We start from the raw sequence: 27,563 nt of genomic DNA, 5'->3' as shown, positions 1-27,563 counted from the left end.
CTGCTGGGAGTCTGTTATAGACCACCCAATCAGGATGAAGAGGTAGATGAAGCATTCTGTAAGTGGCTGGCAGAACTCTCACAATCACTAGCCCTTGTTCTCACGGGGTACTTCAACTTACCAGCCGTCTGCTGGAAATGCAACACAGCAGAGAGGAAACAGTCTCAGAGGTTCCTAGAGTGTGTGTAAGATAACTTCCTGACACAGCTGGTAAGTGAGCCTACCAGGTGAGGTGCCTCGTTTGACCTGCTGTTTACAAACAGAGAAGGACTTGTGGGAGATGTGGTGGTCAGAGGCTGTCTTGGGCTTAATGACCATGATATAATGGAGTTCTTGATTCTTGCGGAAGTAAGGAGGAAGGTCAGCAAAACCACTGCCATGAGCTTCTGGAGGGCAGACTTCAGCCTGTTCGGGACACTGGTTGAGAATGTTCCTTTTAGGAGACAGTCCTGACGGTCAAAGTGGTCCAAGAAGGCTGGGCATTCTTCAAGAAAGAAGTCTTAAAGGTGTAAGAGCAGGCTGTCCCCACATGCCATAAGATGAACCAGTGGGGGAGAAGACTGGCCTGGCTGAACAGAGGGTTTTGGCTGGGACTCAGGAAGAAAAGGAGAATTTACAACTTTTGGAAGAAGGGGCAGGAAACTCAGGGATCTCATTAGGTCATGCAGAGAGAGATTTATAAAAGCAAAAGCCCAGCTAGAACTCAGTCTGGTCACTGTTGTAAGAGATATTAAAAAATGTTTTTACAAATACATTAACAACAAAAACAGAGCCAAGGAGAATCTCCATCCTTTACTGGATGCGGCAGGGGGCGGGGGGAGGAACATTGCCACCAAAGATGAGGAAAAGGCTGAGGTACTTAATGCCTTCTTTGCCTCTGTCTTTAATAGCCAGACCAGTTATCCCCAGGGTATTCAGCCCCCTGAGCTGGAAGACAGGGACAGAGAGCAGAATAAGCCTGCCATAATTCAGGAGGAAGCAGCTAATGACCTGCTACAGCACCTGGACACTCACAAGTCTATGGGTCCAGATGGGATCCATCTGAGAGTACTGAGGGAGCTGGCAGAGAAGCTTGCCAAGCCACTCTCCATCATTTGTCCGCAGTCCTGGTTAAAAGAGGAGGTCCCAGACAACTGGAGGCTTGCCAGTGTGACACGCATCTACAAGAAAGGCCAGAAGGAGGATCCAGGGAACTACAGGACTGTCAACCTGACCTTGGTGCCAGGGAAGATTATAGAGTGGTTCATCTTGAGTACGCTCAACAGGCATGTGGAGGTCAACAAGGGGTTCAGGCCCAGCCAGCATGGGTTCATTAAACGCAGGTCCTGCTTGACCAACCTGATCTCCTTCTATGACTTGGTGACACGCCTGGTGGATGAAGGAAAGGTTGTGGATGTCATCTACCTGGACTTCAGCAAAGCATTTGACACTGTGTCCCTCAGCATTCTCCCACAGAAGCTGGCAGCTCATGGCTTAAGGAGGTGTACTCTTTACTGGGTAAAAAACTGGCTGGATGGCCAAGCCCAGAGAGTCGTGGTGAATGGAGTTAAATCCAGTTGGCAGCTGGTCATGAGTGGTGTTCCCCAGGGCTCTGTTTTGGGGTCAGCCTTGTTTAATATCTTTATCAATGATCTGGATGAGGGCATTGAGTGCACCCTCAGTAAGTTTGCAGACGACACCAAACTGGGCAGGAGTATTGATCTGCTTGATGGTAGGATGGCCCTGCAGAGGGACCTGGACAGGCTGGATCGATGGGCCGAGGCCAACTGTATGAGGTTCAATAAGGCCAAGTGCCAGGTCCTGCGCTTGGGTCACAACAACCCCATGAAACGCTACAGGCTTGGGGAGGAGTGGCTGGAAAGCTGCCTGGCCAAAAAGGACCTGGGGGTCTGGGTCGACAGCTGGCTGAACATGAGCCAGCAGTGTGCCCAGGTGGCCAAGAAGGCCAACAGCATCCTGGCTTGTATCAGGAAGAGTGTGGCCAGCAGGAGCAGGGAGGTGATTGTCCCCCTGTATTCGGCACTGGTGAGGCCACACCTGGAATCCTGTGTCCAGTTTTGGGCCCCTCCATACAAGGAAGACATTGAGGTGCTGGAGTGTGTCCAGAGAAGGGCAACGAAGCTGGTGAAGCGTCTGGAGCACAGGCCTTATGAGGAGCGGCTGAGGGAGCTGGGGTTGTTTAGTCTGGAGCAGAGGAGGCTGAGGGGAGACCTTATCGCTCTCCACAACTCCCTGAAGGAGGTTGTAGTGAGGTGGGTGTTGGTCTCTTCTCCCAAGTAGTTAGTGATAGGACGAGAGGAAATGGGCTCAAGCTGTGCTAGGGGAGGTTTAGGTTGGATATTAGGAAAAATTTCTTCATGGAAAGGGTAGTCAATCATTGGAACAGGCTGCCGAGAGAGGTGGTGGAGTCCCCATCCCTGGAAGTGTTCAAAAAATGGGTAGATGTGGCACTTCGGGACGTGGTTTAGTAGGCATGGTGGTGTTAGGTTGACAGTTGGAGTAGATGATCTTAGATCATCTTAATGATGACCAACTTTAATGATTCTATGATTCTATGTTTATCAAGAGTGTGAACTGCTTCCTGTTAAAATTCTGTGAACAGGTGAAAACACAGTAGCATTATGACCTGTGTCATGCAGTACAGAAAATGTACTGGGTCAGCACTTCAGTGGAGAATCTCTGAAGTAATGAGGATACTCTTGTGTGAGAAAGGATTTTCTGTTTTTAAAATAAACAGTTAAATCATGGAAATGTTAAAAGAGTGCTTCTGAGAACCAAATTTATTAAAACTGTTGGCAGAAGACCATAACTCTCTGTGCAGAATAGTAATACGCAGAAAAACTCATGTCACTTGTCCCATTCATTTATGAGCATCCAAACTACTGTATACTTACGGTTTTTATATGGATTGTGACTAGTGAGGCATCAGAGAATTTGAAAGGCTGAATTCATCTGTTTTTTCAGCATTTAAAAAACCAAAGTTTATCTATTATTTTGTAGCATGTAGATATATTTCTTCACTTTCAGAAACATCCTAATTTGTTGAATAGGCAGACCTGTTCTTTTTTGTACATCACAGGTAGGATTGTTTCTAGTGGAGCCAGAATTGAGTGTTTGTACTGAGGGTAATATCAGTCAGAAATGAGCAATATACATTTCCACCACAAGTACCTTTCTCTCAAAAAGAAAGATGTAATTACTTTGAAGATTTCATATTGTATAGGTTTATTTACATTTCATCATTATCTACTCTTTTATAATGGATGTGAATGTAAATCACCAACTTACACTTGATATTCTGTTAATAGTTCCACAAAAATCAATGTCTGTCTTTGATTTGTGTAATAATAAATAGCAATAATGAAAATGGTAGGTGTCAGTGTTTAGAATGAGGACATGTTAGAAGCCATTTAAAACTCATTACATCATTAATATTTGGCATTCCATACTTGTGAACACAATGATTTTTCTTACCATTTTATTGATTGTTCTCAAGCTTTATATCCAACTCTTTTATTTATGACATAATGATCTTTAGACCTTTAAGTCTAATTTTGCCAAAACAAAAGTGTCAGATCAAGAATCTTAATAGGAAATGCGAAGTTTAGTGCTGTTTGTTTGGTTTTATGAAGTTATAAGCACTGCAGTGTATCTGTGTATAATATTCTAGAAAGCTATTGCAGAAATAGAGGTGAGCATCCTATTTTAAAACACAGAGGAAGTGAATCAGCTTGAAGAAGATACTTGATTCTTTTCTTTTTTTACAGAACTATAAAAAACTCAAGTCTTTGAATATTCATCTGAGTTTCTGTAATCCTCTGCAGAAGCAGTGGTTGAAGGCAACAAGGCTGATTCAACTCTGAAAAGTACACTCTATATAATACTTACATGACCGCAGGTTACATCCTCTAGCTGAAAGTCTGAGTAATGATTTTATACTGAGAGTGCACTGAAGGATTATTTCCTATTTAAAAGCAATGAGAAAACAGAAATTTAAAGTAGGATTGGGAAAACTATGGTGTATTAATTTGGAGGGTCTTCTGCGGTTGCTTTGGAAATAGTTCTGGAGTCCAATATGCAGGTGTTGTTGGCTTTCATCAGCCCAAATCCGCAAATTATTGTCCAGGATGAGTAGAATTCAATTGTTTCCTTTATGGAAGGTGCTCAGGTTTTGTATTCTGTAGCACATTACTTGGTAATCACTTTCTGCTTCTGCATGTGATGCTCAACCTCTGTACTCTGAATGGTTCTCAATGACTGTGCATTCTGTTAGTCATTTTAGCCACAGCTAGATGCTGACCACTCTTCATGATTACCATCAGCTGCATCTTCCACTCCACTTTGCCAACCTATAGCTGTGCTCTGCCTATGTTTGCATGCATCAGGGCCACTATAGTCCCTGCAATGCTTGGAAAATTTTTGAGTAACACCAAGGTAGGTAGGGCCCACAAACTATGTTTGCACCAGAAGAGAACTCCTGTACATACCCTCCCCTGCTGCCCAGGAAATGACCAAAGTGCTCTTTGCCTTGGTCTTTTGTCACAAGAGGACAAATTTTAGAACTCAGTTCGCATCTCTCCATGTCCTGTGCCATACCTTCCACAGGTGGTTTGACCACTGTGACTGTGCCTGAAAATGCCAAACTTCTTCCAAATTTGCAGTGTAGTTGGGTTTAGCAGAATTATATTATTATTAAAATATTATAACATGTTAACTGATTATATTTTTCACTTTTTATGACATATTCTGGTCAGTCTTCAGACACTCCAACAGATGACCATATGGTCATCCTTGCTATCTGGGCCTTCATCTCCGGAACTTCTGGGACTGGTTGCCTTTTTTCAAGATCATATTACCTTTTTAGTGGCACTAACATAATTCATTATTTCAGTGGTTATTTCAAAATCTTTATTATCTGTTTTCTTGCCTTTAAAATCTAAATAGTAACATTATTTATCAGATCTGTTATTCTGATATGCTATTTAATAGGCTCATTCTGTGAGTTCAAAGCAGAATTTATGTTTTCAGGCTTCATTCCAGAGGATTACAAAGACCTCCCTATAGAAGGCAACATTCAGCAGAAATTCTCTTTATCTGATCACGTGGAATTTCTGTTGCTTTCATTCTCCTACTGTGTGGTTGTTTGTTTTTTTTTTTCTTTCACCTCTCACTAAGGGGAGACTGAGCTCTCAACTTTTTCCATATGAAACAAATTTATCTTAAAATTCATTTTACTGAGGAACTGTTTTTGGACCTCAGTTATTATTGTATAAAACACTGTTGATTTTTAAGCAGAGATAATTTATTACAAAAGGCATTCTGTTTAAAAATTGACTGCACATTATGCCTTTTTTTTTTGGAAAGTCAAATGTTTTGTGTATTTGTCATTTTACTTCAACAGTTATAGAAAAATACTTTATAAAAACCAGATTCAGGGCTTAAGGGATTGCAAGCATGCGGCATTACTCAGTCTAAATGCTGGCCAAAGTCAATCTAAATGTTATAAGAAGTCTAATGTATCTTTTAAAAGTGAGAAGAAGATAAAAATATTTCATTGATTTTTTTTTAATTCTCTACATTCATCTTTTAAAATGTTTTTTAAAACTGATTTATTTCCCTTGACTAATTCTGATTGTTTTTATTTTCTCTCAGAGCCCAATGACATAAATGGAACCTTTCTCTTGGATTCATGGAATCTTCTCAGACCTCTAGTCCTTTAATCAAATCCTTAATAATTCAAAATGCTGGTAGTGCCTTGTTTAGGGATTACTTATTTTCATACACGATTGTCTTTGAATATGTGGAAGAAACTGTTTCAGAGAGAATATTCATAATTTTCAGATCTTCAGTTTCTGCCATATTCCTCATCTTATTATTTTGACCTGTAAAGATTCAATTACGATTTTCTAAGCAAACTATAAAACCATGTAATATGAAAGTTGTTTAGGGAATGACTCAATTTAATTCACCATATACATAGTCTTATAAACTACATCAAAATTTGCCCTCTGACATCTGTAGAGATTGTGTGAATAAATAACAAAAGCAAATAGATAGTAGAAGACGTTTATTGGATTATAATGGTGATAATTTAAATATAGATAACAGTGGTAATCAATTAGCATGTCAGCAAGAAATGCTTTTTAGCCAAACTGAAAAATAATGAAGCTAGCACATTTCAGTGTTTCTTGACTACTGTGCTCTCTAGGGGCTCACAAACAGTTTGATTTCCATGCCGTTGACAAATCATTGTTCTCATTGTCAGTGAGTATGAATAATGAACTTTGGGGACAGGCCTCCTGAAGTAAACTTTTCTCCTAAAGCATCAGTCTTATCCAATGAAATAGTAAGCTAGACCTTAAAGTAACTTGTTCTACCATTAACAATGTTGTGACACAATTAACTACGAAATAATTTAAATGTCCTTTATTACTGTCCTCTTTCTAGCTCCATCTGAAGTGTTTTTTTCATTCGATGTTGGAAATGGACCTACTGAAGTTACAGTGCAATCACCCACTTCGTTAAATGACAACCAGTGGCACTATGTGAAGGCTGAACGAAACATCAAAGAGGCATCCTTACAAGTAGATCAACTTCCTCAAAGGTCTCACAGTGCTCCACCTGATGGGCATATTCGGTTGCAACTCAACAGCCAGCTTTTTGTAGGTAGGCTCTCATTTAACAGAATCTTTTCTAGTTATCATCATGAAAATATGAAAAAAAAACCCAAACCCAAAACCAAAGAAAAAAGAAAAAAGGAAGAGAAAAAGATGTCAGCTGGGTCTTTTGAAAACAGTTTGTATGATGAGATGATAGCCTTCGTGAAAAATCCATGGAGGTGTAGCTCTATTTCGAGATTACAAATTCAGTGCCTTAGCCTATAGTTACTGCTGGACAGGTTTTCAACCAAAGTTTTCTTCTTCTGAGGTTTGTTTGAAGAGCAACTAAAGGATCTCCATTTGCACCATTTTTTGAGAGGCTATCATCTGCTGAAGGAAGATCTGTTTCTTCTGTAATTTCAAGGAAATTTTATTCTCTCTCTTCATCCACAACTTCTCAGGTTGCCCAGAAAAGTTGTGAATGTCCCATCACTGGAAGTGTGCAAGGTCAGGTTGGACAGGGCATCGTCCAACCTGATCTAATGAAAGATGTCCCTGCTCATGGCAGGGGGGTTGGACTAGAGGATCCTTAAAGTTCCCTTCCAAAACAAACCATTCTATGTTCTATGAATCTGTGATCTATTCTGCTGCCCTTTGCTAACATACTTAATAAAATAATCAGACTGTGTTTACTTAGTATTGGAAACAAGAAAAAGAGACTATTCTTTGATTTCACACAGCCAGGAAAAATGTTCTATGGTTAGTTCGACAGAATATTTCTACATTTTTACTTTAGCAAATATGAATAGATAAAACACTGGAAAAGCAGAAATGGAGTAATAAAAAATTAATTAATATTTATTTAGCTATTACATAGAGCTATGTAGAGCTATATGTTATGTACATCATAGTGCTTTTACTGTAATATTGCCATATTATGAATTTAAAAGTTCCTGTTGTATATATATAGTATACAATATGAAAGCATGCAAAGTCTGCCCTACTTTTAAACAGGTCATCATACTAAATAAGTTTCATTTGCTGTGTATTGGTGAGGAGTGTAGTTAAGGGGAATAGTGTTAGAAAATTAGAAATTAAATGTGGAAATTAAATGAGGAGGGAACCCTTGTATGCTGGGACTGGAATTCTGACCTGTACCTCAAAAGGCATCAAGGGTAGAAGATGGAGACTAGATCAAACATGTTGAAATTAGATCAGTTTGAATTTGAAAGGTCTGGCCTGTGAAATAAGACTAAGAAACAGTCTAATTCTACAGGTGTTTATGGTAATATCAAGTCGAAACAGTTTTTTAACAATTTTGACAATTAATTGATCTCTAGTTCTTCTAACCCTTCTCCCAGACAATCTCATACTGTACTAACCTGTATTGACAGTTGCATTTTCTGGCAATTTTTTATGAAGTAAATGGCCATTGAATAGAGTGATTTTTTTGGTAAAATACTATGACGAATTGTAGTAAATTTATACATTCATCTCCTGTATGGAGCTGACAATTTAAAAACTGTTTTGACTTATTTACAAGCAAGTTGTCTAGCTTGTTTTCTTCAGATAACGTTCAGGTGAATAATTGTATTAGAAGAGTGATTGTGTTCTTTTGCTTCTGGTGTTGTAGATTTCTTTCTTCTCTGAAAATTCTTGAAGTTCCCAGAAGTAAAATGAAATAACATTCACTATGGTACTGTGTACCTTGAAATCTCTTATGAGTTTCTGCAACTATTTTGAAATAATTTGGAGTAGAACTGATAAAAATGACATTTGTTTAAATTTATACAGTCAAAACAGGGTGACATGACAAATGATAGTGATTCATTTGAATAATTTGTGTCATGCATTTCCTGAATATAATTTGTGAGGGTTCATTATGGCTGCAGCTAGTTTTTTTGACTAATCTGCTTCTGCGACTGCAATACTGTCATGTCCATCAATATGGTGTCTAGTTTATTTTGTGTTTGAGTTAAACCAGTCTTTTGGATAATGCAACTTCTTATAACTCCCAACTGTTTCTTGGATATTTTCATCTCTTCAATTAAATACAATTTTCTTCAGTGGAGGGAGTAATGAGACTTACTGTTTGACTACTTCCACTGACAGTCCACTGGTACAGACTCAGGTTTGTCTGCTCAAGCCAGTGAAAGGATCTAGAGAAAAATGAAACCTACAGTGCCCTAAGAATATTAGCAGAGGCACTCTTTACTTAAATGCTGTCTCATATACCTAGTTACCTGCCATAGCCACCCATCAGTCAGTTGCTAACATACTAGGACTGTGATTTCTTCAGGCTAAACCACTCTCTTTACTTCTTGGATGTATATACTCTGGTTTTCCAAAGATACCAGAACAAGAACTAAAACCTAAAGCTACGATCAAAATACTCATTTTTAGCAGAGATAACATAAAATCTTCATATCGTTAGGTGGTTTTCTGCCATTATATCTGTAAATAACAACAGCTATGTCAAGATTTTCTATGTAACACCAAGAATTTTACAAACTTTGAAATACAGAAGGATGAAAACAGATGATTACATAGAAGCATTTAACCAAAAGTTAATTGGAAATGCATGAGAATTATAGTTGGTAATCTTACATATTGTGGAGTATTTTATGGTTTTACTTTTTAAATGAGAACAAATGACAGGAAATATCAGAGTAAGTTGTGCAATAAAGGACAAAGAGTGGTGGTATGTAGATTGCACACCTTGCTAAGCAATCAGGATGAATAAAACGCTAGCTGTCAGGAAGCATGTTAAAAATAAACAGTGAAAATAAATGAAGCAACGATTGTTAGCCTTATGATTGCCCTGTATCCTTATCACAGATGCTTGGTAGTCAGGTATATCCTACTGGTATTCCTCTGTAATGAGGGGGATAAAATTTCCTATTACTTAATAATGGACACAACTTCCAGTATGGGACAAAGACACCCAGCTGTGGGGTATCATGATCCATACCATGAGACTGACAGACACACAGACACACAGATGAGTTGATCAGTCAGTAGGATCTTGAGGGAGAAAAACTACAGCTCATCACCCTCCCATTCCCTTTCTTCATTTTCCCTTTTTTCCCTCTATTTTTTCTTTCTTGTTTTTTTCCCCCCCTTTTTCTCTCCTCTCCTCTCCTCTCCTCTCCTCTCCTCTCCTCTCCTCTCCTCTCCTCTCCTCTCCTCTCCTCTCCTCTCCTCTCCTCTCCTCTCCTCTCCTCTCCTCTCCTCTCCTCTCCTCTCCTCTCCTCTCCTCTCCTCTCCTTTCTCTCTTAAAAAAAAAAAGAAAAAAAAGAAAACCACGTAATTTCTGGATGGTACTCCTTTGTGAAATTAATAGAATCATCATTGCCTGGTATCTTACTGTGCAAAATCCTTGTTTCCCATTAAAAGTTCAAGGGTTCACTGTAATTACTTGACAAAAAAGAAATCAGATATGCTTTTAAAGCTATTTATAAATATTTTCACATGTATAAGCTTGTATCTGGGAAATTCATAATAGACTGTTCAGGGGTTGTAAAACATAAAGAGGTTTCTACACATCAATTATTTTAAATTTTTAAAAGCTCATATGAATTTATTTCAGGTGGAACAGCATCCAGGCAGAAAGGATTTTTGGGATGCATTCGTTCATTACAGTTGAATGGAATGGCCCTTGACCTTGAAGAGAGAGCAAAGATAACGCCAGGAGTTGAACCGGGCTGCCCTGGACATTGTAGCAGCTATGGTAACCTGTGTCACAATGGTGGAAAATGTAGAGAGAAATATAGTGGATTCTCTTGTGACTGCACTTTTTCTGCCTATGATGGGCCATTCTGTGAGAAAGGCAAGCATGTCTTTTAGCTTTATCAGTTATTGAAAACAGAACCATACAATCCAGAACAAGATCCTTACAGCCCTTTAAAGATACACTTAAATGCTTGCAAAATATTTATGTTTTACTTAATGTACAGAAACATTCAGCTGAATTTGTTCAGTAAGTGTAAGTTTTGTTAAACACTGCCTTCCAGACATATGTTCAACATATAGTATTTAAAGCAAGAACCACATTACCTGAGAGGATTAGCATCTTTTCTTTAATGTTCTGCAACTCCTTTGATTCTTTTACATTATACTAAAGCTAGGAACTTTATCCTTATGAATAAACTTTTGGATTTCTGTCTTTCAAGTCTTAATCTCAAAACTAAGAATAAATTTGGAAAACCAAGCAGAAGAACCTTAAACTTCTTTTTACTGTAAGAAGAGAATGAGGTCATCAGAAACAGGACTGAGCCCATGTTTTCAGCAATTTTAAAGGAGTTCTTTAGTGATGGTGTCATACTGGTAGATGATCTCAACTCGTCAAGTTTGAATTTTAAGAGTGGAAGTTTACCTAAAACTTTTGGTGTTTGCATATAATTCTGATGTGCTAAAAATGACTTGCTTCTTCCATGTATTAAATGCATTCTGCAAAGTACTCAGTAGCTTAAATGCCATAAGTCTATGTTCCTCTAAATTTGTGAGCACAATATCTGTCCAGCCACCACTGCCACCACAAGAATAAAGGACTTGTGTGAAGTCCTTCCATATCTATCACCGTGGAGTTAATGCCACTGAGTGAGGAATGATATGTTCTTCCTCCCCTGCAAAAAGCAGAAGAGACTAATGGTTACACTCCATGTTTATTATTCTGCAGGGGCAGAGTGGTGCCTGTTGCTGAAAGTGTGGGATGACCTATAGTTATAACTTTCAGTCACCTTCTGCAAAGATAATGAGCAAGATTACAGAAATTTCTAGACTTTTTTCTGAAGTGTGGAGGTTGTGTGTGAAAACAGGACAGTCTAAGACAGTTACTTTTAGCAGAAAATGGCTGTGGGATATCACAGCGACACAGAAGCCCTCTATGAGTGATTCATCCATAGGACCATAACGCAGTTTGTATTCTCCTTTTCTTTCTCCTGCCTGACCAGTCTCTTTTCCCACATATGTGTTTCAGGTGTGGCCAAGTTTAATCAGTATGTTAGGATTCAAACTGCTGCATCCATTTCTCTATAGGAGCAGTATACATACAAGACAGGATATATTGGGCTCAAAGAAATGGATAAACAGGAAAAAAGCAGAAAGCATGTTTAAAACTAGACCGAAAAAAGCACTTCTTCATGCAACAGATATTTAAGACACATGTCTAACTGGGTTTTTGCTCTAGCCCAGGTTGGATCTTATTTTTTTCTATAGTTTTAAATACTAGTTCCATTTATATTTCTTTTTCAACTTTATCACAGTAGTTAAGAATATTGTTCTATGACAAAAAGAAAAAAAAAAGAGCTTGAGTATTGTTTTGCATGATATTTAAAAACTGAATTACTTTTTATTTCAGAGATCTCTGCCTATTTTGGGACTGGCACTTCTGTGACATACAATTTCCAAGAATACTACACCTTGGCTAAAAATTCCAGTTCTCATGCCTCTTCTTTCTATGCTGACATGACATTGAACAGGGAAGCAATTACATTTGCCTTCCGAACAACACGGACACCAAGCTTACTGCTTTATGTCAGTTCCTTCTACAAGGAATACCTCTCGGTCATTCTCACCAGAAACGGTGAGTGTTCAGATACGCTGTCTGGAAATAGTAATGAACATCATAGCTGTCCACTTAAATTCATTCTGACTGTCAGACTTGAATCACAACCTAATCATTGTCCTTTTGTTGCTTTAAATGGTATGTTTATTTTTCAGGTGCACCAAACTATGCTTTCCACATGAGAAACATTCCTCCTACTGTAACTTTAACTTTTATTACTGTTTTCTTTTTATCATGTTGGCAAAAATACTTATTTCTGGAAATCCTTTAGAAATGCAATAAAACATTTCAAATTTTTTTTTTAAAGTTTTGAAATGAAACTCAAAATGTATCTTATCTGTCTGGTACTCACATGGTGTGCTAATTGCCATCCTCATGATAAATAATGAAATACACTCCTTTTTGAAAGTGCATTATCCATTTTCCAAATTAATCAGAGGTAATTACATTTAACTAATTTCATAAGCTACCTATATACCTATGAAAACACACATATACACCAGTGAAAATACACGTAACGTAACTGATGTGTTCGTATAAATTGAACATTAAATGTTAGTTGGACCTTTCTTTTTTTTTTTTTGTCTTCTACATCTAGATTTTTTTTTTAATTAAAAACCCCCACAGACTGAGTTGAATCTTTGCGTTTATCAAAGACTCTTTGCAGTCACAGTGGTTCTGTGCTTAAAGAAGGTTCTGTGCTTTCCCGGATACAGATTTGGATGTAGAACAACTGTAGTATCCTCCTCATCATGTGAGGTGGAATACATTTTACTCATGACTGGCCTCGGTCTGGCCTGGGCCTTGCTTTCCAAGGGATGAGTAGAAACTTGTAGTCTATCTACAGCTGGGATGGTATCTCTGAGAAAGAAACCATGCTGCCTCTGTGTTCTGTTGTGAAAGAGTCTCTGTGTGATTATATGCATACAGACAGTATGCTGGGAATTAACAAGAAATGGAAAGTGAGCTAGAAGTTATTAACTGCATCCTACTGAATTGTCAACTGGTCAGAGGTTTACAGATCTGGACAGTGTAAACATTATTCATTTACAGTAATTTTAAGGTACTGAGTTTTATTTGATAAGTCACATTGATATGAGCTACCAGACCAAGTCTTTCTCAGCTGAATTATAAAAGTACTTACTGAAATTTCTGCAAAAATTTTAGCTCATTATTCAGATTTGTGATAGTTTATGGCTATCTTTGCCACTACATCCTACTTTGAACATTTCTATTAATTTTCCTGTTGCCTTCTTTTATTTCTTACTCATGTCAATTTCTTGTAGTTAATTCCTTAAATAAGTCAAACATTCGTTTTGCTCTTCAAATGCACCTGTGAAGCAGGAGGCATTGTATGTGACCTACACTGCCTGTTGTATATGTAGTGTACTATACTTTTTGCTCTGCTTATCCCTGCAGGAAGTTTACAGATCAGGTACAAGCTAGACAGCCATCAAGATCCTGATGTTTTCAGCATCAATATCAAAAGCATGGCTGATGGACAACTGCAACACATGAAGATTAACAGAGAGGAGGAAATGCTTTTTGTAGAGGTTAGACCAAAAAAAAAAAAAAAAATTATCATAAAAAAGTAGAAGACCCAAAGCAAAATGAAGCAAATAGTTACAACAAGGCAATTACCCCCAAATAAACTGTCTTTTAATATCTCAAGTAAATAAAGCAAAGGTTATCAAACTCATGGTACGCAGTGAAAGTCTACATTAGACAATCTCTTTGGTGTTTTAGTTTATTTCAAAAGTTCAGTACCTCCTCATCATTTTATATGAAAAAACAATTAATTGTTTGATGGTTACATTTTCACAATTTGTGAAATATGTATGGCTGCTGTCATTTGTTTTGGGTCTTGCTTGGGTTTTTGTTTCAAATTATATGTCAAACTACAGCACAAATATATTACCATCTAGGTAATAATTTCAGCCTATTTGTCTAATTTGCTTTGGTCCGTTTACATCAAAGGAATCTAACAATTAAGGAAAAGATTTTTGTTATATTTTGTGGAAATTTGATGATAAAATAGAAATATTTGATTTTCTAATAGTAGATACTAGCATGTAAAAAAGTCTTAATTGTTTTAAATAAAACTTAAAAAACCTTGATGTTACAAATTAGTATTTCATGGCTAGAGCTGTGTTTGCTTAATAATGCATTGCTACAAGGCTTGAAGGCAAGCATTTCTAGAGGTACCCTGGGGGGCAGAGCATTTATAGTATAATATTTGATCTTTATGAACTAAATGTTGAATGCTTTTTTTAATGAAAAGAGCCTTTTCATTTTATTGAAGGTTTACCATTTTTATTCATCTCACAGATGAAAAAGAAGGAATCAGCCAAATCAATGAGATAAATAAAGGCTTATTAAGTCGGGTGCTTAAGAAGTATCACAGTTATTATCAGTGATCTGAGGAAGCTGATCATCTATTTCCTGATTAGTTTTTATGCTATAACTAATAAAGGCTTCCCTCAGCTCCTTTTATTTTTAACCTTGATCTTACCTGCTTTTTTGCAAACTTTGACTAATATCTCTTCCATTATTCTACTCTGTTCTTCACCACACCATTCTGCAGGTTAACCAGAATGAAAGAATGAAGTTTATTCTGTCTTCAGGCACAGAATTCAATGCAATCAAGTCTCTCACACTTGGCAAGATTTTAGGTAAGTGGAACATCACAGAATTTTCTAGAACATAGGTCAAAATATCATCAGGGCATATTAAAAATAGCAACCCTAATCTCATTGAAAGACATTTGTTGTCTTGGATTTAATTAGACACTGAGTCACAATCAAGGTAGAAACTTCAGTCTTGTTGAAATAAAAATATAATCATGGGTAAGTACTTCCTGAAAAATGATCAAGTGTGTTCCATTAAAAATAATTTCACACTTCTCTCTCTCATTCTGTAATCAAGCGTTATGAAACACCACTTTGTTTTTACTCTAACGAAAAAATAAATCACTGTGAAATCATACACAAAGACCATAGAATACTATTAATCATGTACTGTATTTGAAAACTTTCTGTGATTAGATTTTGATATAAAGAGTTAGGGATAAGGTAATGTAAGCAAAAATTTTGTTGAAGTTACTTTTTAAAAACAAGGTAAGCTATGACAAATTATTTTGTCTAGCGATTAGTCATCAAAAGCTGTCTTTTTCTCTGTAATAATGATCAAAAAAGAATTTACCTATCTACAATTATTATTTTGTCAATTTTGTTAAAATAAAATATCCTGAACTAAAATTCTCAAGATCTTATTATTTTTATATTTATCATATTGGGAAAACTCAACAGTAGAAGAAGATGTGGTGCTGGTGAAAAGTTAAAGGATTTTTCTCTTTCCTCTAAAGTTATTTAAAGTCTGTGTTGCTATATTCCCACATCAAGTAAAAGTCCATTTGTGCATTCTTCCTCTAATAGCACTCTTTGTCGCAACAATATGAAAGCAGAGCTGGTATAGTTTGTGATATATAGTAACTAAGGTTACACTGACCTTTTCACCATTTTGTAGTTAGACAATATTCTCACCCTTCCACAAGTGGTCCTGGGCTAAGTGTAGAATAAATAGGTTTACCAAAGTATGGATCACTGGAAAAGATTATATATAAGTTTTTAGATCTTAAAGTTTATCATTTCAGGTGGCACAGAGATTAACACCATGACCAAAAGCAATTCTGTTTATTTTTAACAAAAATAATTTTTAATGGAAATTATGAACCATGTTCCAAAACAAGATCTGGGAAATGAACTGCCTCCCTCTCTAACTCTTTGGTGCTTGAACATTTAGCCAGTAAACTGCCTGCAGAGGAGTGATGGTTTCCCATTCTTTAAAAATCTCTTTAAGTAAGCTAAAGTGTTAACAAAGGGTTTTTGTAGAAATACATTCAGAAGACTGTGATATGTGACATAGAAAAAATCGAGTTTTCACCTCAATTTAGTATAGACGATATATTACTTTATCTTGTTCCCCCAGGCTAGGAGCTATTTACATGTTTTATATAATACCTACCCTAAACCATAAGATCAAAGAAGTGTTTTCTTCACATTCAGTTGTATGTGGTTTAGAGGAATTTTATTACTATGTATGTGAGGTGCCCTTCCAGGATCCATATATCTACTACTTTTTGTATAGTGCCTTTGGGAATAACACAACAGCTTTGGTAAATCAATGTTTCTGCCATTGTAACAGACCCAGAAATACTGTCCTGGCTATGAAGTTAGAAAACACTATTATGTTTTCCCAAAGAATCTCCTACTAACAAGAAAAGCATTATATGCCACTGGGTGGGAGGCAGTAAGTCTCCACCAGTTTTTGTCTGACCCCTGTCTACATTCAAATAATGTAAATCCCAAAACAAAATGGGTATGAAATTAGTTTTCTACTCTATTCTGAGTAAAAATTAGAGCTTAACTCTTTCTGTCACACATATGTGTGCATACGCACACATACGCACAAAAATCAGTTCCAAATATATCCTCTCCTACATGTAATCTTGGCTAGAAAAAAGTACTTCATGAAGTCTTCAGTTCAATTTCAAAACAGACAAGCATAATTAAGATGATTTTTGACCTATCATTGTTTAGGAAAGTAGATATGCAAGGTGATTTATTGATTAATTGAGAGAGATTTGAATGTGATATTTCAAGTAATTAATTTAATAGGCTGATGTATAAGATCATAGAATCACAGAATGGTTTGTGTTGGAAGGGACCTTAAGAGACGATGTAGTTCCAACCCCCATGCTATGGGCAGGGACATCTTTCACTAGATCAGATTGTTCCAAGCCTCGTCCAGCCTGATCTTGAACATTTCTAATCATGGGGCATCCATAACTTCTCAGGGCAACCTGTTCCAGTGTCTCACCACTCATCATTAAAAAAAAAAAAAAAAAATTTCCTTATATCTGATCTAAATATACTCTCCTTCAGTTTAAAACTGTTACCCCTTGTCCTGTCATACAGACCCATTTCTCTTACAAGCTGCCTTTTTATATTGAAAGGTTGCAATATGGTCTCCCCAGAGCCTTTTGTTCTCCAGGCAGAATAACCTCAACTCCCTCAGCCTGGAGAAGCCTTCCAGCCCTCTGACCATGTTTGTGGCCCTCCTCTAGACCTGCTCTAACAGGTTCAGGTCTGTCTTTTGCTGGGAACCCCCAGAGCTGGATGCAGTACTCCAGGTGGGGTCTCATGAGAGTGGAGTAGAGGGGGAGAATCACCTCCCTCAATGTGCTAGCCACGCTTCTTTTTCTGCAGCGCAGGATACGATTGGCTTTCTGGGCTGCAAGCACACATTGCCAGCTCATATACAATTTTTCACCCACCACCATCCCCAAGTCCTTCCCTGCAGGACTGCTCTCAATCCATTCAACCCCCAGCCTGTATTGATATAGGGGATTGCCCTCATCCAGGTGCAGGACTTTGCACTTGGCCTTGTTGAACTTCATGACATTCACATCGGCCTGCTCATCAAGCCTGCAAAGGTCCCTCTGGATGACATCCCTTCCCTCTAGTGAATCAACCACCTCTCAGCCTAGTGTCATCCACAAACTTGCTGAGGGTGCACTCAACCCTACTGTCTTTGTCATTAACAGAGATATTGAACAGTACTGGTCCCAATGTGGACCCTTGAGGGACACCACTTGTTTACTTATTTCAATTTAGACATTGATGAATTTCATGCAACTATTTGTATAAGGCCATCCAGCTAATTCTTTATTCATCAAATAGATGGTTGTGGTTTTCAAGAGTCTCAGTGTAGCTGATCTGTTTTCTTACTGGAAGAGTAACTAAGGTCCTCTAACACAAACAGAAATGTATTTTAATTTTGAAATGTATTTTACTTTTGAAATGTATTTTACTTTTGAAATGTAAATTTTCTGTATAGAACTCACAGTCCAGAAAAGAACTGATATGTAGATATGCACAGAGAATGGAAAAGAGAATGATTGTTTAAACATAACTTTAAAGCAATATTAGCTGTAATATGAACTACTAGAAGAAAATTATTTAAAATATTTCAAAACCCCACAAATCGATGATAATACTGAATCAGGAATTTATAACTTTTTGAAGTTTAGTAGTCTATTGTAGTCACACTCACATAAGGGTAATACTGTAATGACCAGTACAGAACTAAAGGTTTTGTTATCTTCATTATGAAATTCCATATCAAAGTTTGCACCAATTTACTTAAAAATGTATTTGATGCAATGTAATAAAATGCACATTTTTAGGCAAATAACCTCTTTTATCAGGACCAATGTTGTCTCTTCCAAAGAAACCACATTGTTATGAAAGTTCAGAGGTGGGAATTTCTTCAGTTATACAGCGGCTTTGCATCATTACAGTACTGTGAATCATGGAGTTACAATGATTTGTGGTGGCGCTCAGCCCAATTTGTTTCAGTTTACAGAATCTATCCTGAAGAAAACATGTGTTATACTTCTCTCCCTTTCAAAGGAGAGATGGTAATGAAGACCTGCTGTTTCTTTTATAAATGTGACTGCTTTGGGTCATTATTCCTTTGAAGTCATGGCTAGAAATGGAAGGAGACATTGTGAAGGCAGTAGAAAAAAGTAATGAGTGTCTTCTGCAATTAAGAGTTCTAAACGGAAGAAGGAGTAACAAAATATGAAATCATGTATTTATTGTACTTTGCAATGTTGTTCAGGAAAAACCCACAAATTTTAAAGTAGACCAGAAAGCTATGGATTTACTAAGAATTATGTTCAGTTGGAGAAGTACTTGTCTGAGCATTTCTGAAGTTGTGCATAGCTCAGTTTTTTGTTGAAAGCAAATCTGAGAGTTAGCTGCTGAACTAGTTTTGAATTCCCAGGGGGAAAAAAAAAAAAAAAAATCACCGTTCTCCCTCACTTCCCAGAACCTAAACCTTCTAATTTAAAGAATTCTGAATTTATGTTATGCAACATTGTGACAAAATAGTCAGGGAGCTATGTGGTATTGGGACTCAGCAAAATATATGAAGGTTAAGTTGTGAAGGAAAAGAGAAGCAGCACGCTAAGCCACAGAGTTCACAGGATACAAGCCAAAGTGCTCCTTTGTTTTTGTTTTCCTTGTAAGATACTGTCTCTCAAAGCACCCCACACTGTAAGAAGGCTGTAGATAACTCTCTTTTTACAGCAGCCCAGTGAGGAAGTAATTTACTTCCACTGAGTAAAGCCACATTTGCCCAGGACAAAATTTCCTAGCCTTGCTCAAGGTGAGGGTGGGGAGCTGTGGATGACATTTTTCTTTAGTGAGAGCTGTTAACCTCTGGAGCACAGGCCTTATGAGGAGCAGCTGTGGGAACTGACATTGTTTAGTCTGGAGAAGAGGAGGCTGAGGGGAGACCTTATTGCTCTCCACAACTCCCTGAAAGGAGGTTGTAGTGAGGTGGGTGTTGGTCTCTTCTCCCAAGTAGTTAGTGATAGGACGAGAGGAAATGGGCTCAAGCTGTGCCAAGGGAGGTTTAGGTTGGAAATTAGGAAAAATTTCTTCATGGAAAGGGTAGTCAATCATTGGAACATGCTGCCCAGAGAGGTGGTGGAGTCACCATTCCTGGAAGTGTTCAATAAACGGGTAGATGTGTCACTTTGGGACATGGTTTAGTGTAGTCTACCCTTGATTGGTTTAGTGTGGACTTTGTAGTGTAGGTTAATGTTTGGACTGGATGATCTTAAAGGTCTTTTCCAACCTAAACGATTCTATAATTCTATGACCACTTCCCTGAGGAGCCTGTCCCAGTGACAGCCCACACTCTCAGTGAAGGACCTTTCCCTAATGTCCAGTCTGAACTTCCCCTGATGCAACTTCATTCCATTTCCTCATGTCCTATCACTGTCTCTGCCGTCAAGGGAGTCAATAGTTCCTCCTAATTTACTATCATCAGCAAACTTACTTAATATACATCTGACTTCTGTATCCAGATTATTTATTAAAACTTTAAAGAGCACTAGCCCTAAAACTGCGCCTTTGGAAACCACACTGGTGACTGGCCACCAGCCTGATGCAACCCCATTTACTATAACACTTTGAGCCCAACCTGCCAGCCAATAGTTCACCCAATGTATTATGGACTTGTCTAATTTTAAGACAGGACTAGATTGTACAGGAACATGAAAAATTTTGAAATCTTTACCATTATAAAAGCAGAAAGGTAAAGCTAGTCTTGTGATTGCATAGTTCTTATCTTAAAATGTTCTGCTAGGAACCGGATATCTGCTGGCTTTCAGTATTACTTCACAGAGGAAAGATGGTTGAAATAGAATTCAAGAGAGATGGTTATTGAGTCTGTGTTTTGCTTTTGGGCTTTGTTCTGAAAAAGGCAATGTAGGTGGAGTAATTTTGTCTTTGCTGAAAAAATTTGAGTACACTTAGCAAATGAATTGCTATAAAGATACTTAAGGGTGCATAGCTGCTGTGTACGATAAAATACAGTCTCCAATAAACAACTTGTGTGTGTCTGTCTGTCTGTCATTTTTAGTCAGTTAAATTCAACTTAGGCACTAAAATAGAGGAGGGATTGTCTTCCTTAAACCTTATTACTTTTACCAGCAAGATTTTCTGATCTAGTAAAAAGTTTTACTTTATCCCAGCAGGATTTTCTAATTAATGAGTCTAGTGAACTGTAAGGATTTTAAATACCTAATTTATTTTCATTATACATCATTATACATATTTGATGTTTACAAAATGGTTTGTAGGAAAGTAGAAAATAATAGAAAACTCTTCAGTCTTGAGGTTTTTGATCCTACTTATAGCTAGGGATATATACTTTAATCACAAGGGGTTTTGTACTTTTTTTTCTTACCACCTCAGGTTAGTCTTTTTCTTAAGATATCCAGATCTAGCAGATCCTTCAGTGCAATGAGGCAATCATCAGAAGCAGCGTATGCTACAGAGAGAAAGGATGCAGCTAAACATCCCACATTTTATGTAATCCATCAGTGTCCCTGAGCAGACTCTTGGCTGACGTCCATCTATCTAATAATACATCATCATTGCAATAAGCAGAGAGTAGTTGAGGAAAATGATGCTGTGTTATTTTGCAATATTCTACCAAAACATATGAGCCCAATTTTCACTATTAACCTAATTGTATTGAGGAGTGCATTGTACATTGGCATTTAAAATTGTTATGGTAGCTATTGTAAAAATTGCAAGTTCATTCATGGGTTCTAGGATAAGCTGGAAGTAGAAATGAATGAGATGAAATTCCCATTTTATTTGCACAAAACTTGAAAACTTATTTCCGTTAAGAGTCTTCTTTGGATAATTAGTACTTCCAGAGTTTTTGCTTAAATTAGAAGTGTCAGAGTAAATAAACTATTTTCCATTTCTGAAGTAGTGCATTAGTGAGAATTAGCTGGTGAATAGAGAGTTCTGACAGAATACATGCATTCAGAAAGGCAGCTCTGGAGAATAAGGGAGGGGGGGGGGAAGGGGAGTCCTTCCCCCCCCAGTGGGAAAGAGAATGGTATCATAAAACGTACAGTAAATTGGAACAACATTCATTTTTTAGAAATTCACAAAAAATATCATGATGGATTTCCAGGATCTAAGGTCTTCAGAGAGTTTTTATTTTGACAGACTTGATGGTGAGGGGATGGAGTAGATATATGAATCTGTGGAAAGAATACGATCCAATAAAGTACATATTTATGAAAAGAAATCTAATAAAATATGTATTTTTCATGAAGGCAAGCTTCATCCTTATCTTTTTGCAGAGTGAAAAAGTGTTGCATTTTAATTTAAATATTTTAGGTACATTTGAATCTTTTTGCTTTGGAACTTGTTATAGTAAGTTAAAAGCATTTTCCTCAGCAGACTAGCAGCTGTCATCTGTTAAAAAACAAAGGGTTGAATGTATCTGTCTGTCTTTTCATTAAAGACAGACAAGAAAAGGATTCAGTGAATCTACATATGTTGCTGTAATTCAAATATACTCAGAGGAACACAGGTTAATTATTCATTTATTCTTCTGTCGCTTTATTTTGTACATTTGCACTACGATTAATTGTGTTCTGTTGCTTTTGATTAACAGAAAGCAGCGACGTAGATGAGGAGACTATGAAGGCAAACTCTCAGGGGTTTATTGGATGTTTCTCTTCAGTGCAGTTCAACCACATTGCTCCTTTGAAGGCTGCACTGCACCACAGCAGCTCAGCCCCCGTCATTGTGAAGGGACGCTTCACTGAATCCAACTGTGGTACTTTAACTGGAGCTGACTCAACATCAAGTGAAACAACCCATTCATTTGCAGGTAGCATATGGTTATCACTTGTTCTGATCTCTGTAGCAAAATCTACATAGAGTGTTCATGACCTGAATCACAACTGGTTGGTTTGGGTTTTTTTTCCCCCCATGTGGGTTAATGTCTCAGGAGTAGTTTGAAAAATAATTCTCTTTTATATATACCTACTTCCTTTTCTCTAGCCTTTCTTTTTTCCTCTGAATGTTTACATTTTTCTCTTTATCTCTGCAAAGTATCATCTACACTACTGTTGTTCTTTACATGCTTACGGACTCACACTACTGCCACTGTACCATACAGTACATGACCTGCAACCATGTGAGAATTTCTTGAAAACCTTTCTTCTATTTGTCTGTCTCTTTCTTTTTTTTCTGCTGCAGATCACTCTGGACCAATAGATGAGGGAGAGCCCTTAGCTAATGCAATCAGAAGTGACTCTGCAATTATTGGAGGTAATAGAGTCTATAACAACTCCACGGGAACCTTTTTTTCCTAATTACTGTGAGTCTTTCAATGCTGAAGTGAAGTCAGTTTAGTTCTGTGTGCATAAAGAAACTAGTAAAAAGGCTTCATTTTATTACAAGTGGTAGACAGACAAAAATCAAGTATTGTTTTAAAATTCAATCCATAGGTCTCATATTTTCTTATTACATACATTTAATGCCATCAGTGTTTTATACATTGGAACATTCTGCTGAAACACAAGATACTAAGAACAGGATTCCAATGTGCCTAATGCTATTGTCTGCAACTTTAAAAAACACTTGGATATGTTGTGACAAATGGCAGATGTTTAAGAAAGAACAATCTTTGCTCCTTGACTATGCCAAAAAATTACATTTTGCTACGCAGTCAAGTTCAAAATTTTCTTTAATAGATCTAAGCAACACAGATTTTTCTTGAGAAAATGGAGTCTAACACTACTTGAATTAATCCTTTGACAGACTGAGGTAAGTGTAATTCTGGTTCCACATTGGGAAAGCAATATACTCTTGGACAAACTATCACTTGCATTGATTAACAGCTTAAAAATAAAATACATGTTAGAATAATAATAAAAAATAATTACTGTTGGTTTGAAATACCAGTTCTCCTCCATTTTCATACTATTTCTTTTGGCTACTTTTATCAACTGAAATAGAACTACAAATGATCATCCACAAACTTTTTTTAAAACACTTGTCTTTATCAGAGGAATAGAGGGAGAACCATGTACAACTCAGTTGCTCCTGAAGTGAACATGTTGACACTCCCTTTACTTTTTATGCCTATCAGAACAAATATGCTATAAAGCTTAGGACAGACAACTTGTGCTTAAAGTACAGGACTGATAATAAGGATATGCAGATTCCATTACTGTGTTGTTCTGACTGACCATCCTTAAGCCAAGATACATCTCTATTGTAGCAGGGAAGCCTACCAGTTCTGTCTGTTTAGCAGGAATAAAGAATACTCAAGTGAGCCTTAATAAGGGGAGTTTGGGATTGGGGACCCTTAGGAGAATTTCAATTCCTGTCACCATTATTGGAGCAAATGTATGGCTCTGTCAGTTCATTTTTTTTTCTTTCAAGGAATAGTATTGTGTCTTGTGCCAATCCTCCACTGTGAGAGTTTCTGGTGGTATTTATTCTCTTGGGAGGACTGAGGGGAGGAAACTTGTTTTCACTCATGAAGGTGGTATTTTCACAGTATAATTCACTGTTTCAATTTCCATTAGTTACTTCAACAGAAAGAGGGCAGGGGGAGGGAAAGGTCATTCCCTCCATCTTTTAAATTCTGAATAGGTTTCCTTTCTAAGGGTTTTAAAAGCCTCAGCAGACAAATGACATAGTGGGATTTAGCAGAATAAAGCTGCCAAGGCTTCTCACTGAGGATAAAAGCATTTGGGTCTATGGAAGGTGGAGTTAACCTGCAGTCACCTGTGTGTCTGCCTTTTAAATAGTGCTACCTGCTACTGTCAGTGCCTGTTAACAGCACACTGCATGGTCAGTGACCTTTAACATGGTAGTGCTAAAGATACTAAAATAAGAGGTCATAAAACCTAGAAGCTTCCTTGTCTGTACAGTGATACTTATGTCTGTATATTTTTTTACACATAAACTTTGAGAATTTTACCACTAAATTCAGTGAGGTCAGAATTTTAAAATATGGTTTCTGAATTCTACATGTCTAAATTTGTCAAAAATTACTTTGCTCTTTCAAAAGATTATTGTTTTACATAAATATCTGTAAGTAAAGATCATTTTATGTACTAGGTAATTTAGTGTTGGGGATTTTTAAGTGTACTAACAATAAAGTCATTTTTGAACTTCAAGCTACGATAGTTACAGTCTTCAGATAATAACCTCACAATTTTATTGTTATGAAATACATTTGGGAATATGCACTCACAATTTTTCTAATGCTTAACTATGATTGTTTAAAAGTCAAAATAAAGCAAGCTGTGCAACAGTCAGTAAAAGTCTAATGTAAGTACCCTTAAATAAGTATCTGAGAATTTTACCAATTCAGCTACCTCAGACAAGGCAATTTTATAGATAAGCCTTTACAGGCCACAGGTACTGTTACTGTGAAACAAAAGAATGACTGTTCTATTTAGTCTAAAAAACCCAAGATTTACTCAGATTATAGAATCTACTCCAGAGAAGAAGATTGCACACAAAAAAGTTTATATTCCTACCACAAAGGATGGTTGCTTATATTAGAGAATGAAAAAAAATGACAAGTGCTGAATTTTGGATGGTCTGTTTTTATTTACAGTGCTAAGGGACTATGTATTTTTATTTTTCTTACAGTAGTGGCCAAGTTATGCAGCAGATTGTTCCTTCATCTAGTACAGCTGCATTACAACGGTTTCCTAGACTTTTTAGTGCTTTTTTTCGTCCCTACAGCCTAGTCTTGCTTCCTGCTGCTTTGACAAGCACTTTCTCCTTCCCTTCTGTTTCATTTCTCCTCAAATTCCTCTCCTGCCCAACCTCTGACTCATGAACATGAGGGCCTGAGACCATCATGAGAGGATAAATGAGGAAGAGAAATGGGCTGGAAGTCTGTAAGGTCATGCTTATTTCTGTGAGAAGTATCTCTTTCCTTACTGTTCCTAATCTGCTGTGCTAGGAGCAGCATGCCCTGGTAACAGTTCAATAAATCTTAAATAGTCATCTTTAAAACTAAGTGCCCATTCCATTTAGTCTCTTATGTGTTAGGTATGTGGCACATATGGTACCTGATGAGTCACCTATATAAAGCTTACTCTCCTGCCCCTTTGCTTTCTAACTGATCAGCTACAAGACCGTAATGCAGGTGGCTGTACTGATGCTGATTTTACCTTACCAGATGGGGCTGTTAAAGCTGTTGGGAAAGGAAGCTTGCTCACTACCATCTGTGTAGGCAGGGACCTTGTTTACTTATGAACCCAAGGTCATGTAGCTATGCAAAGCAAAAACACACTTAGGGTATCAGAATAAGTGTCATAAACCTGAAGGGAAGAGAAAGGAGTCAAATCTATGTTATTTCACCCTGAACATGAAGTGAGCCTTGATTTTAGTATTTTAGTATTTTAACCAGTATCTATTCATTACAATAATGCAGCTACAGAAATGTGAGCCCTAGTTAATGTAGATTATGAAAACCAATTCATCCCATTATGCTGTACCAAAGGCAGTCAAATGAAGTTGGGATTTTCTTCCATGAGGCACAATAAACATTAGAATTTCTATCCCATTTTCCCTGACAATAAATGGCTATAAAAACTGGCCAATTTCCACTGGAGTCCCTATGATGAACTGTTTTACTTTTTCTTTTAAAAATTCTCATTTTTCAGTCAGAACCAGTGATCTGTGGTGTAAACTAATTTGTGTGGAGTACAGGATATGAATGGGACTAATTCTGTACAGCAACTTTACTGCAAAGGGTCTGAGGCTTGGACTTTGTAGTGTAGACAGGCAGAGCTGATAGAGGGCCTGGTTCACAATTCCACATTGGTATCTTTGTCCTCAACCTGTTCTGCTCTGCCTCTGCTCTCCAGATTCCTTCTCCAGACCTGAGGGGTGAGCTGATTGGCAGGAGAAAGTTGATGATGGGACATGTGTTCCCTTCCCTCCTGATGGCATGTGGCATAAGAAAGGGTCCTGAGCAATGTGAGTGACTGAGGAAAGGAAGAGTACTTTGTCCAGCACTCATAGGAGTTGGGGAAAAGGAGAAAGTCATAGTAGTGCCCTTTGTGCCACCCCATTGTCTGGCAGGAAAGTCCCTGAAGAATAGCTCCTCAAATCTGCAGTGCCTTGAGTTCCCAGCCTGGCAGAGAGCTAGGGGCTAAAGGTGAAGGAGGAAAAGACACACTCTTATCTACAGTACCCTAAGGCTCCTACAGGTCTTCCATTCAAAAGTTTCAAAAGTTATAGTATTCTGTGGAATTTGGTTGCGCTATTAGTAGTGTGCAAAATTTCAGAACAATCACCATGAAGATTATACTACAATGCTGTTTCTGGTTTGAAAACAGCTACAGCTTCTTATTTCTTGGTCTTCCCTGCAATCCCCTCCATTATGTGATGGAGTCATTTGTTCTTTGTCTTATTCTCTGGACCATGAGTTATTATTTAGCTATCCTTTCTCTTGACTTTTTTCTCTTTTCTCCTAGGTGTGATAGCAGTCGTGATATTCATCCTACTTTGCATCACTGCCATAGCCATACACATTTATAAAAAAAAAGGCATATACTCAAAAAATGAGGCAAAGGTATCTGAAAATGAAGATGGTGCTCAATCTGCACTGAAAAGTGAGCTCAGCATGCAAAACACAGCCAATGAAAATCAAAAGGAATACTTCTTCTGATTGGCATTCGTGATTTAATTTAATATAATAATGTGACAGTCTGACTTTCTTGCTAAGCCAGGGGCTCTCAATGGACAGAAAAAGCTCTTGCACTCTACAGTAAATGCAACAGATTTGAGACTTATTATACTGCATATGTTCAGTCTCAGTGATTGCTATAGGGGGCCTCTTTAAATTACATGTATTCCTTAGCTATTATACCGTAAATGCATTTTATGTAACAGTGAATTAGATATTGTAACCAATTTCATTGTTGGTAGTTTCCGACTGTTCTGATGTGACCTTCTACAACTGAAGTTTAA

The 27,563-nt window shown here is 37.4% G+C and overlaps 1 protein-coding gene across 1 annotated transcript in view; it reads left to right on the top strand.

The window, feature by feature from the left end:
* The window catches only part of CNTNAP4 (contactin associated protein family member 4), a 262,662-nt gene extending 235,401 nt beyond the window's left edge, over positions 1–27,261 (top strand). The window contains exons 17-25 of the mRNA XM_075725822.1: positions 6,448–6,666; positions 10,189–10,428; positions 11,959–12,183; positions 12,321–12,385; positions 13,551–13,718; positions 14,750–14,837; positions 22,222–22,440; positions 22,812–22,883; positions 27,068–27,261. Coding sequence (XP_075581937.1) covers positions 6,448–6,666; positions 10,189–10,428; positions 11,959–12,183; positions 12,321–12,385; positions 13,551–13,718; positions 14,750–14,837; positions 22,222–22,440; positions 22,812–22,883; positions 27,068–27,261 — 1,490 coding nt within the window. The remainder of the gene's footprint in view (positions 1–6,447; positions 6,667–10,188; positions 10,429–11,958; positions 12,184–12,320; positions 12,386–13,550; positions 13,719–14,749; positions 14,838–22,221; positions 22,441–22,811; positions 22,884–27,067) is intronic.
* Positions 27,262–27,563: the final 302 nt, after the last annotated feature.

The sequence above is a fragment of the Pelecanus crispus genome, chromosome Z, assembly GCF_030463565.1.
Source record: "Pelecanus crispus isolate bPelCri1 chromosome Z, bPelCri1.pri, whole genome shotgun sequence".
NCBI classification, from domain to species: domain Eukaryota; kingdom Metazoa; phylum Chordata; class Aves; order Pelecaniformes; family Pelecanidae; genus Pelecanus; species Pelecanus crispus.
This window is presented reverse-complemented; position numbering and strand designations above follow the sequence as displayed.